At 40.6% G+C, this 12,044-nt stretch overlaps 1 protein-coding gene across 1 annotated transcript in view; it reads left to right on the forward strand.

The window, feature by feature from the left end:
- Window positions 1–1,265: 1,265 nt before the first annotated feature.
- Vps50 (vacuolar protein sorting 50) overlaps window positions 1,266–12,044 on the forward strand; it is a 323,674-nt gene continuing 312,895 nt past the window's right edge. The window contains exon 1 of the mRNA XM_067141007.2: window positions 1,266–1,652. Within this exon, the coding sequence (XP_066997108.2) occupies window positions 1,614–1,652 (39 nt within the window). The 5' untranslated portion in view covers window positions 1,266–1,613. The remainder of the gene's footprint in view (window positions 1,653–12,044) is intronic.

Below are 12,044 nucleotides of genomic sequence, written 5' to 3' on the forward strand. Positions count from 1 at the left end.
ATTGCATCGAATTCGACTTTACCCAATCGATTAACCTTGTTCGAACTTATATCGATTTTAATCGATAGTTTCCATGATGCTACAGTATTTGTGTTGTTTGAATTCCAAGTGCTCATGTGCTTGTGATGTAAATCTTAGTTCCTTGTGCTTGTTTATTTGAAATATATCTTCGCCAGTCCTCCTGAAATCCTGTATTTCCTGTTTGAGTACACATCAGGGCTGAAAGCTGAATGGTTCTATTAATGTAGTTCTATATATTTCCTGTCTCAGTGCATTTAATTGTTATTTTTATTTTCATGTGGTACTTGGATATTGATGTGATACCCCATTGTCTTGCATATGGTGTGCTGTTGTCTTGCTTTCGAAGGGATTTCTTATTTGTTATAATATCAGCTTTGTGTTAATGTGTCAATCATTCATTTGAAGTTGAAGCTGCTTTGAGGTGTGTGGTTATGTTCTCAGTAACATAGTATGCCATACGAACTAGGGGTATCAGATCATTATTTACAACGTAGTAAGTACTGTACTTGGAAATAAAAATATATGAATTACAATGTATTGGGCATGGAAGTAGTAGGACTGCATTATTATCACAGTTTTTGGCGGGGGGGGGGGGGTGGCGAGGGGCAGGGAAAGGAGGGAGGAGGAGCCGTAAGCATACCCGGATGTGCGTCACTGCGCCGGATGTTAAAATCTCCGCGCTATCTGTTGATAGTAATACTATGGTATTGCACCAGAATGCACACTGTGGCGCTATCTCGGAAAAGAGACTACAACTACTAGCGCCAAGTGGCTTGGAACCGAAATTTATCATTGAGTTTCATCTCTATTCTATTCTATCCTCTTTGCTGAGACGGCCACTCTAGCGTGAAGATTAGTATACCTTGTGTCCCTGTGCTTTTCCTATATCTCCTAGTCTTGTATACGTATTTCCTCACTCTCAGTTGTCTAGGTGATACGTCTTTTCCTGAACTACTTCAAGTGCTTTGCACCCATTTTGTGAGTCCGCTGCATGGTCTACTTCCCTCAATCTTCAAGTAATTCGTACTCAGAAAACATTGTAAACTGCATTGGTGTACTATTTCATTAAATACTGTGTGCGCGTGTAGAACTAGTACAAATATAATACAGTATTGTGTCTGGGTGAAATAACGAGCCCATATTAACTTCACGAACAGAACAGAACAGAACGGGCCCCCCCCCCCAAAACTAACAAGAAGAAGAAAGAAGAAGAAGAAGTAGAAGGAAACAATTGAAGGCACGAATGTGCGAAAAAATGGCGTTAAGATCGATTCTTGAATTTTACGGAAAATGGGTGTAACTTGTCAATTGGGGTTCTGCCAACAGCTGATAGTGTCAATAATAATTCTTTGTTGGGACACGTTTATTAGTAATGTGATATTCCCACATGAGTAGCCCGGTGTATCCTACGTCAAGCCATATGCCAATATTTTTTGCCCTGTTATTTTCCTGTTGTGTGAAGTCTCGACATGAACATGGGATTTATTCAGTGTATGTACTGTAGTTGATTTATTCAGGTGGTGAGCAGTGGTGTCGGGTCGGTAGCAAATTTAGGCTGGTGAAAAGTAAGTGGAATGAAGTGAAATAGAGGTATGATGGATCGGTTGTTTCGCAACTTTATCAATAAACAGGTTAGTATAGACATTATTCATGATCTGTAGGGAACTAATCCTCTTTTCCACTCTCCTCTTTGTGAGGAATATGGAATATGACTTTTCCCTGCATTATTATCGTTGAATTTTCCAAAATAACTTGCTGAGGTCTGTTGTTATTGTTGTGACATTTAGGCATACTGTATTTGATATGATTTGGCTTATACATTCAAGATATTTTTCAGTCAACAATCATTGGTTCCAGAGCTTCAATTACCTAGCTACATGTGGATTTATTTGCATGCTGTATACTCCTTTAACATTCTCTCTGTTAAGTCTTCAGCCCTGGGGCTGGTTAGATCCTCAAACAACACCACCAAGGGTTATGTGGTTATGGGAAAACCGCAACAACGAGTGGGGGCACCATAATGCATCCATGCTCCAAATGTCATTACTCATTACCATCCATACCTCAACAGCTTCTATAATGTCTCAGCCGTAAAAGAGACTGGGACTTCAGCGGAAGCTACATTTTGTTCAGTCCTGTACCAAGAGACAGATGCAAAAATACTGCAACTATCGAGGAATAGCATCAGGTTGCCCTTAAACATTACTTACGATAAATGAACTTAATACACTGAAGGCTGAATGAGTAGTAATTCAGGGGTGGATATGTTGTAGAGAATAGGAATAAAAATGTTGGAATTTCTATAAAACAATGAAACAGTCTATTGCAGATGTGATGTGTTCAAGAACCAATGAGTTCCTTCAGTGTTCAGTTCAAGCTTTTATTGCCCAAACTAGACTTGGTGAGCTATATTAATTATTTCGTGGACATTTGTAGAATCTGCTGATTTACTCCTCTGGTAATAACACTTTGAATGAGTGTGGACAACTGTAACCTAGCTGTAATAACCTATTTTGTACAAAGGTTAATATATCTTGATTTTAGAATCTGAACCAAGAAAAAAAGAAAAGAAAAGAAAAAAAAAAAAACACATCTCTTACAGTACTTACATACCTTTATTCACCTAAGTAATGAGTGACTACATTTAGCAAGATGTAGTTTTATTTAACAGTAGAACTCGAGTATCTGCTCCGCTGGCTAGTTGCTAGATTCTCCACTGTAGCCCGCACAGGTCATCGCATCCCAGTTGCCTTCTGTTGCTAATGGCTTAGGTTCTTCATACAAATTGTTGCCAGCTGTCCTCACTTACTGAAGCACCCATTCTTTGTCGGGACAAATCCTGGCTAGTGACAATAACCATTGGTCTAACGCATCTGAGATAATTTTGTGTGGCTGTTCCTAGCCTGGTGTAGCCCTTGTAATGCAGACCCTCCAACGATGGTGGGTGCCATCTGCCGTGTATGAGAACTGCGTGTTATTGTAGTGGAGGACAGTGTTGTGTGTGGTGTGAGAGATGCAGGAATCACTTCTTCACTTGTAATAGATGGAGGAATGTCAGTGACTGTACAAACACCTATTCCCCAAGCTTGTGAAAATGAACGTTTAAGGTTCAAATCTCCGACCCAGCTGGGAATCGAACCCGGGGTCCTCTGAACCGAATGCGACTACATTGACCATACAGCCAAGGAATCAGACACATCAGGGATGCATAGCATAGAGCCTCTTGAACGAAGTGTGCCACTGCGGAGCATTGGCATTGTTTCATGTCCCACCATTGGCCTAACAGCAGAAACATTGTTCATGAGTGTTTAATGTACAGTAGTTGATAGTGAAATTTATGTTGAATTCTGAGTGTGATGTCCTATTCCATTAATTTTACCCATTGGCAGCCACGGGAGGTATGAAAAACATCAGCAATTTATGATAGTTTAAAAGTACATACATACATCCTCATTACATGCCTTTCAGTGTTCAGTCTGCAAGCCTCTGTGAATTTACTAACCACTGCCACAATCCTCTATTTGTAACTAGTTCTGTGGCCTCGTTTAATTCTATATCTCTTATCTTTTAATCGTTAGAAACAGGGTTTAACCATTGACGTCTTGGTCTCCCTCTTCTACATTTCTTACCCTCCATAATAGATTTCACTTTTCTCCTAGGTAACCTATCCTCCTCCATTTGTCTTACATGACCCCGTCCCTGAAGCCAGTTTATGCGAACTGCTCATCCATCGGTTCATTCCTAACTTATCCTTTATCTCATTCTGAGTACCCTCCTGTCATTGTTCCCACCTGTTTGTACCAGCTATCATTCTCATTACGTTAATGCCTGTTACTTCTAACTTAATGAATACCGTAAAATATCCGTAGTCTACCCAGCTTTCACTCTCGTAAACCAAAGTTGGTCTGAAAACAGACCTATGTAAAGATTTTTAAAAATATTTTAATGTTATGTGTTCGGGGCGTCGACCCATGTGGATCTTTTGCCTCTACTGGCACCATATAGTATGAACCTGCGTGTAATTGGAATGGTGGTACTGTGGAATGTTGTGTGTGAGGAAAGGAAGATTAAGATGGCACAAACACCCAGTCCCCAGTCCAGGGATATTAATCATTACAATTAAAAACCCTGACCCGGCCAGGAATCAAACCCGGGGCAGCCGGGTGACAGGCGGATGTGTTGCCCCCTACACCTGACGTTTTACTAACAACAGTTTTGCCGGTATGGTTTCAGTCAAGGATTCTAAATAGGCCATCAGTTTGTCCAGCTGCACTGTTGCCTCTCCATGAGTCATTGTTTCTTCTCATGGTGCGCCGGTTTCATTTTCAAATTCACCATTAGTGAATTAATAGTGCATTGCATTCAGAAGAGCGTGGGTTCGAATCGCACCTCGGCCGTCCTGGGAATGGTTTTACACGGTTTTCCATTCTCAATTCCAGGCGAACGCTGGGATGGTACCTTTCATAGACCGTGGCCGAAAAAGATGCCGTAAAAGAAATACTGTAGAAGTAAAAATAATTTTTATTATTTTCGATCCGGATAAACCGGAGATCCAGATTAATAAGGGCCGGATAAACGAGGTTCTTGTGTATAGTAAATGAGATTGAATCAAAGTGAAGTAAAGCTAATGGAGTGAGCTTGCAGTTGCGATCCAACAGTATTCTGAAGAAGGAAATCAGCTCCCGGACAAATTTATCTTATTATCCTAGGCAATTCCCTTGCTTATTTCTGCTACAGCATCCCAGTATGCCCCCCATTCTCTTCCTATATCCTGAACCTGCTTACTATCCCTTGTTTGAAACTTCACAAATCATACCTATGTACTTCTGTCTAATTTCCTTGCCCTGGAGTTTTTCTACCGTTATTCGTCTACAGACAGATTTCAAGTTCTCTGTCCTAGGCCTAGAGATACTTAGTTCACTACGATCAGATAATGGTCTGTAAAATTCCCTGGAAAACCTGCACATTCTTAACAGATTTCCTGAATTCAAAGTCGGCTAAGGTATTGTCTATTATGGATGTGGTGCCCCTACCCTCCCATATGTAGTTGTGAATAGCCTTATTTCCCAATATAGTCTTTTATGGATGTGGTGCTCCTACCCTCCCATATGTAGTGGTGAATAGCCATATATCTCAATATTACCATTTATAGCCTGAAAGGGAAAGTTTTTCTACAGACAGATTTCAAGTTCTCCGTCCTAGGCCTATAGTAGATATATTTAGTTCACCACGTCCATAATTTATTTTCACCTCTGTATTGTTGACTCCCCAGATCACTATGTGGCACCGAGCTCGATAGCTGCAGTCGCTTAAGTGCGGCCGGTATTCAGTATTCGGGAGATAGTGGGTTCGAACCCCACTGTTGGCAGCCCTGAAGATGGTTTTCTGTGGTTTCCCGTTTTCACACCAGGCAAATGGTGGGGCTGTACCTTAACTAAGGCCATGGCTGTTTCCTTCTCACTCCTAGCGCCTTCCTATCCCATCATCGCCTATCTGTGTCGGTGCGACGTAAAGCAACTTCTAAAAAAAATATTTAAAAAATCACTATGTCATCTGCAAACAACAATATTTTCATATCATCTCCATATCTTGCCTTTGTTTCCTTTAGAATTTCATCCATAACCACTATAAACATAAGTGGAGACAATACAATTCCCTGTTTTAGTCCAGTTTGGTTTCTAAACCAATCTGTTTTCCCCACTGAAGTCTGACACAACTGGAACAATTCTTATACATTGCTTTCACTAGTTCCCTTGATTGCCTTCCACATCCTTTTCTTTTCAGGGTTTTCCAAATCTTTCCTTTATTAACACTATTGTATGCTTTCACCAGATCAAGGAATACTATTCTCGGAAACGAGAGGCGGCAGACATTGCTTTCACTAGATCAAGGAATACCATCACCATATCTTTTCCATATTTCCACTGTTTTTCCATCAGTAATCCACAAACCTACTATGCTGGCGTAGCAGGGGGAGAGGTGATACTCCCGTGTGGCGCGTTCCAGGTGGCCGATAGGGGTGTCCTAACCGGCTTGTTGGTGGACTTGAGTGAAATTAAATAGCTCTCGCGGACCAAACACACATCCCCCTGTGGGTGGGGGACACAGGCGAAGAATACACCCACGGTATCCTCTGCCTATCGTAAGAGGCGACTAAAAAAGGGGACCAAGGGATAATTGAATTAGAACCATGGGACTACTTGTAATTAGTACCACCATGGGTCGCTTTTACTTGCGCGTAGTACCACTATCTTAGGTGCACAATAGGTTTGTGAATAGTAGCGACAGTGTGTGAATCAGGGTGAGTTTTACAGTTCTTGTGATTAGTACCACTCGATGAGCAACACCATGGGTCTGCCTTGCGTATGATTAGTACCCACTATGTAAGGAACACCACGGGATAGTACAAGTCCCTGTAATTAGTACACCTATGTGAGGAACACCATAGGTTTGCGTTGCCTGTAAATGGTGCCGCAATGTGAGAAACACCGTAGGTCTGTGTTACATGTGCGCATAACATTACCTGTGAGTAGTACCATAATGTGTGGAATACCGCGAGTCTACGCTACTTTTGACTAGCTAACAATCACAGAAATATTTAGCCACCTAATCGATACTTTTATTTGCCTTTGGCAATTTTATAAAATCATCTATAGTACATGTTTAGACTGCTTTGCAGTCATAATCAATCAGCTATATTTACATAAGCTTAGGTGTAAATAAGGTAAAAATATGCACAATATATGTTCTCGTATTAGCCTTGATAATTTCTCATGGAAAACTTATAAATTTTTGTCTATTGGTGGAGGATGGTGATGGTGAGAAGGGAGGGGGGGGGGGAGGTGGGGGAGGAATGCTTAAAAAGTGATCAATAACTTGTCCTTAACTAAAATATTGTTAAAAATTCTCTTCTTCCAATAAGAAGGTAAAAACGTCTTTTAAGTCTCTGTTTTAGCTTCTGCTTGGAAGCGTGTTTGAGAAACAGTGATTATCTTTTCACCAACTAACTACTTAAGATGTTATTAATGTATAATTAAAACTTATTCTTAACTAAAATATTAACAAAAACATATGTCAGCTTCCAATCGAGGAGTTAAAATCTTCTTTTTAAGTCTCATTCATATTTGTGCTTGAAGGCTTGTGGAAAAAGCTGATTAACTTGCTTTTCTTATTGCCAAAGGTAGATTCTTAGAATGAGTGTTTTTCAAATACGCTTCTGAGCAGCAGCTAAAAGAGAGACTTAAAAGACATTTTTATCTTCTTATTGGAAGAAGAGAATGTTTTAACAATATTTTAGTTAAGAACAAGTTATTAATCACTTTTTAAGCATCCCCCCCCCCCTTCTCACCATCACCATCCTCCCCCAATAGACAAACATTTCTTAGTTTCCCATGAGAAATGATCAAGGCTAATATGATAGTTTGTAATACTTTTGACTAGTACCGCAACATGACAAATACTATGGTTCTACTTTCCTAGCGATAAGTACCATTATTAGGGGTCTATGACCTGGATTTTAAACCCCTTAAGACTACAAGCACCATCGATTCAGGATTGTGCTTCAGAAGCAGTCCCTTGGTCAGTAGTATTATTGTTTAATGCTAGTTTCGGGGGATGTGGAGCATTATGGATCAGATCCACGGATTGTTTTAGATTCATATCCATTCATTCTTCGTCATAATGTTTGGAATTCTGGTCGGTGGATGATTTTGGACTTCTAAATTGTCATTATTAAATTTCGTCTCATTTTGTACCATTAGGAGCCGATGATCTAGATGTTAGGCCCCTTTAAACAACAAACCTGATCATCATCCATCAGTAATCTCATGATACCGGGCGAATTGGCCGTACGGTTAGGGGCGCACGGTTGTGAGCTTGCATCCGGGAGATAGTGGGTTCGAATCCCACTGTCGGCAGCCCTGAAGATGGTTTTCCGTTTTTTCCCATTTTCACACCAGACAAATGCTGGGGCTGTACCTTAATTAAGGCCACGGCCGCTTCTTTCCAACTACTAGGCCTTTCCTATCCCACCATCATCATAAGACCTATCTGTGTCGGTGCGACGTAAAGCCACTAGTAGAAAAATCTCATGGTAAATATAAGGTCTATTGTTGATCTGCCCTGTCAAAATCCATACTGTTCTTCTTTTAATTTTTTTTTCACCCTTCATCTCATCCTCCTTTCTATTACTCTCTCCAATATTTTGGCTACTTTTGACAACAGTGTAATTCCTCAATAATTGTCACATACCTTCCTGTCACCTTTCTTAAATACTGGTATTATTACACCTTTACACCAATTGTCAGATACTTGCTTTTTCCTCCATATACACCTTAGCAGCCTAAATAACCAATGTAGATCCATAGGTCCTGCTACCTTTGTCATTTTCACACACATTTCATCCATCCCTGCTGCTTTTTCTGTTTAACAGCCATTTCCTGGATCATCCACATTTACCACTACACTTTCTTGTACATAATTTCTCACATTCAGCAGTTTATTGAAATAATCTTTCCACTTATTCTTTATCTCCCCTGGGTCTGTCATTACATTTCCACTCTCTTCCTTCACTTGTTTTGTGCAGTTTTTGTATTTTCTCTTATTTTTTTAATCAATCCACACAACATCCTTTTTCCAGCATTTACATCCTTTTCCAACTCTTGTGTGAATCTCTCCCAACATTTTTTTCTTTTCCTCATTTACCCCACTTTTTTACACTTACTTTCAATTTCCTTATGCTTAATCTTACTTCCTTCTTTCGTATCTATGCTATTCTTGCTATGCTTTCTTCTTTTGTTTAACAGTCTCCTCCACCTTTTCATTCCACCAAAGTGTCTCCGTTTCCTTCACTCTCGCTGAAGTTCTGCCACAAATCATCTCTGCACAGCTTACAAACATGTTTTGAAACTTGGTCCATTCTTCTTCTACACTTTCTATTTGTGATATAGGGATGTGCAGTTTTAATTCCTTCTGAAATTTCTGCTGAGTTCCTTTATCTTTTAATGTCCATATTTTTATTTCCTTCTCTTTTATTTTGTTTAGACCTACTGTAATAATTTTTACCTATTTTCAATTTTGCTACTGTTACTCTGTGGTCTCCATCAAATGCCTCCCCTGATGGTGCTATTACATCCATTAACTGTTTATGATTTATTTTCTCAATCAAAAAAAAAAAATCAATAACTATTTTTGTCCTCCTTTCACCCCACTAGGCCTAGTGATCTTTAGTAAACTAAACTAAGTGTTAGCCACAATTATTCCATTTCCCTCACAAAAATCATTCGACTCATCTCCCTCACGTTTTCCTTCTCCATAGCCAAATGGACTAATGACTTCTTCTTTACCAATTCTGTCATTTCCAGCCTGCGCATTGAGGTCTCCCTTGACTATCACTTTCACATCTGTGTTTACGTTCTCGAGTGTCTCCAAGAATTCCTATATATTTTTCTCACCATTTCCAGTTTGGGGCAGATAAACTTGAAAGAAATCTTTAATTCCTTCGTCCATCCTCAATCGCACTCTGATTATTCTATCACTAACGTAGTCTACCCTATACACATTTTCATCCAGAATTTTGTTAACAGTCACTCCTACTCCATTCGTTGCCTCACCTCCTCCACTCCTGTGTAGAGTGTACCCTCTACTCATTCTGCTCACTCCCTTTTCCTTCCACTTGACTGCGCTCAGTCCCATCATTACAACATCATTCTTCTCCTCCATAAAAGGAATCAACTTCTGATTTTCCTGTCAGGGTCACAACATTTATTATTCTCACCTTCATATTATTAATTGCTGGTTGCCCGCTTTTCACTCCTCCCTTAGCACCAGAACTGCGCGTCTCTTTTATCAGGGTACACCATAACCTTTTCCGAGGCTGATGATTACCGCCACACATTTTAAGCTATTGTTACGATAGGGTCGCCACTCCCAAAGGCATTTTAGAGCTACTGCCAGCATTTATTTGGGCTGCCCTTGCAGCCGCCCCAACATGGGAAACAAATGCTGCTAATGAGTAGTGTACTCATACTATTCCCCAAGTACTGGGCTACCTCTTCCGCAATCTCCATCGTTCCAAAGTCCATCTTCTCTGCTGTAGATTCCGTTGAGTTTTCGCTCGTAACCCTGAGCTGGGGCCCTTACCAGATGCTACACACTGGGTCAGTGTGCTCTGGGACTCACATAGGCAGGGGCGCCACTCCCTGGACAGGGCTGCCTCCGAAGAGGGTCCCTATGTGCTACCTTCCCATATCCTTCAGTTCTATTTCCAACTCCTGCATTGAAATTACCTATTAGCGCTATCCTATCCTTGCTGTTGACCCTGACTACAATGTCACTCAATGCTTCATAAAACTTGTCAACTTCCTCATCTGCACCCTCATATGGTGAATACACTGAGACAATTCTCGTCCTAATACCTCCAACTGCCAAATCTTTCCACGTCATTCATGCATTTACCGTACATGCCTAACAGAAACTATGTTGTGTGCAGTGGTATTCCTAATGAACAGTTCTACCCCCACACCCTGCCCTTCCCCTTTTAACACCCTTCAAGTACACTTTATAATATATACATACATTATCATTATAGACTGTTATGCCTTTCAGCGTTCAGTCTGTAAGCCTCTGTGAATTTACTAAACGTCGCTACAATCCTCGATTTGCAACTAGTGTTGTGGCCTCTTTTAGTTCTATACCTCCTATCTTTAAATCGTTAGATACCGAGTCTAACCATCGTCGTCTTGGTCTACCTCTACTTCTGTTACCCTCCATAGTCCATTATTCTCCTAGGTAACCTATCCTCCTCCATTCGCCTCACATGACCCCACCACCGAAGCCGGTTTATGCATACAGCTTCATCCATCGAGTTCATTCCTAAATTAGCCTTTATCTCCTCATTCCGAGTACAATCCTGCCATTGTTCCCACCTGTTTGTACCAGCAATCATTCTTGCTACTTTCGTGTCTGTTACTTCTAACTTATGAATAAGATATCCTGAGTCCACCCAGCTTTCGCTCCCGTAAAGCAAAGTTGGTCTGAAAACAGACCGTTGTAAAGATAGTTTCGTCTGGGAGCTGACTTCCTTCTTACAGAATACTGTTGATCGCAACTGCGAGCTCACTGCATTAGCTTTACAACACCTTGATTCAATCTCACTTACTATATTACCATCCTGGGAGAACACACAACCTAAATACTTGAAATTATCGACCTGTTCTAGCTTTGTATCACCAATCTGACATTCAATTCTGTTGAATTTCTTACCTACTGACATCAATTTAGTCTTCAAGAGGCTAATTTTCATACCATACTCATTGCACCTATTTTCAAGTTCCAAGATATTACACTGCAGGCTTTCGGCACAATCTGCCATTAAGACCAAGTCGTCAGCATAGGCCAGACTGCTTATTACATTTCCACCTAACTGAATCCCTCCCTGCCATTTTATACCTTTCAGCAGATGATCCATGTAAACTACGAACAGCAAAGGTGAAAGATTACAGCCTTGTCTAACCGCTGTAAGTACCCTAAACCAAGAACTCATTCTATCATCAATTCTCACTGAAGCCCAATTGTCAACATAAATACCTTTGATTTTAATAATCTACCTTTAATTCCATAGTCCCCCAGTATGGCGAACATCTTTTCCCTCGGTACCCTGTCATATGCTTTCTCTAGATCTACGAAACATGAACACAACTGCCTATTCCTTTCGTAGCATTTTTCAGTTACCTGGCGCATACTGAAAATCGGATCCTGACAGCCTCTCTGTGGTCTGAAACCTCACTGGGTTTCATCCAACTTCCTCTCAACGACTGATCGCACCCTCCCTTACAAGATGCCAGTGAATACTTTGCCTGATATACTAATCAATGAGATACCTCAATAGTTGTTGCAATCCTTCCTGTTCCCTTGCTCATAGATAGGTGCAATTACTGCTTTTGTCCAATCTGAAGGTACCTTGCCAACACTCCATGCTAATTTTACTACTCTGTGAAGCCATTTCATCACTGCCTTCCCACTAT

The sequence above is a fragment of the Anabrus simplex genome, chromosome 2, assembly GCF_040414725.1.
Source record: "Anabrus simplex isolate iqAnaSimp1 chromosome 2, ASM4041472v1, whole genome shotgun sequence".
In the NCBI taxonomy this organism is placed as follows: Eukaryota; Metazoa; Arthropoda; class Insecta; order Orthoptera; family Tettigoniidae; genus Anabrus; species Anabrus simplex.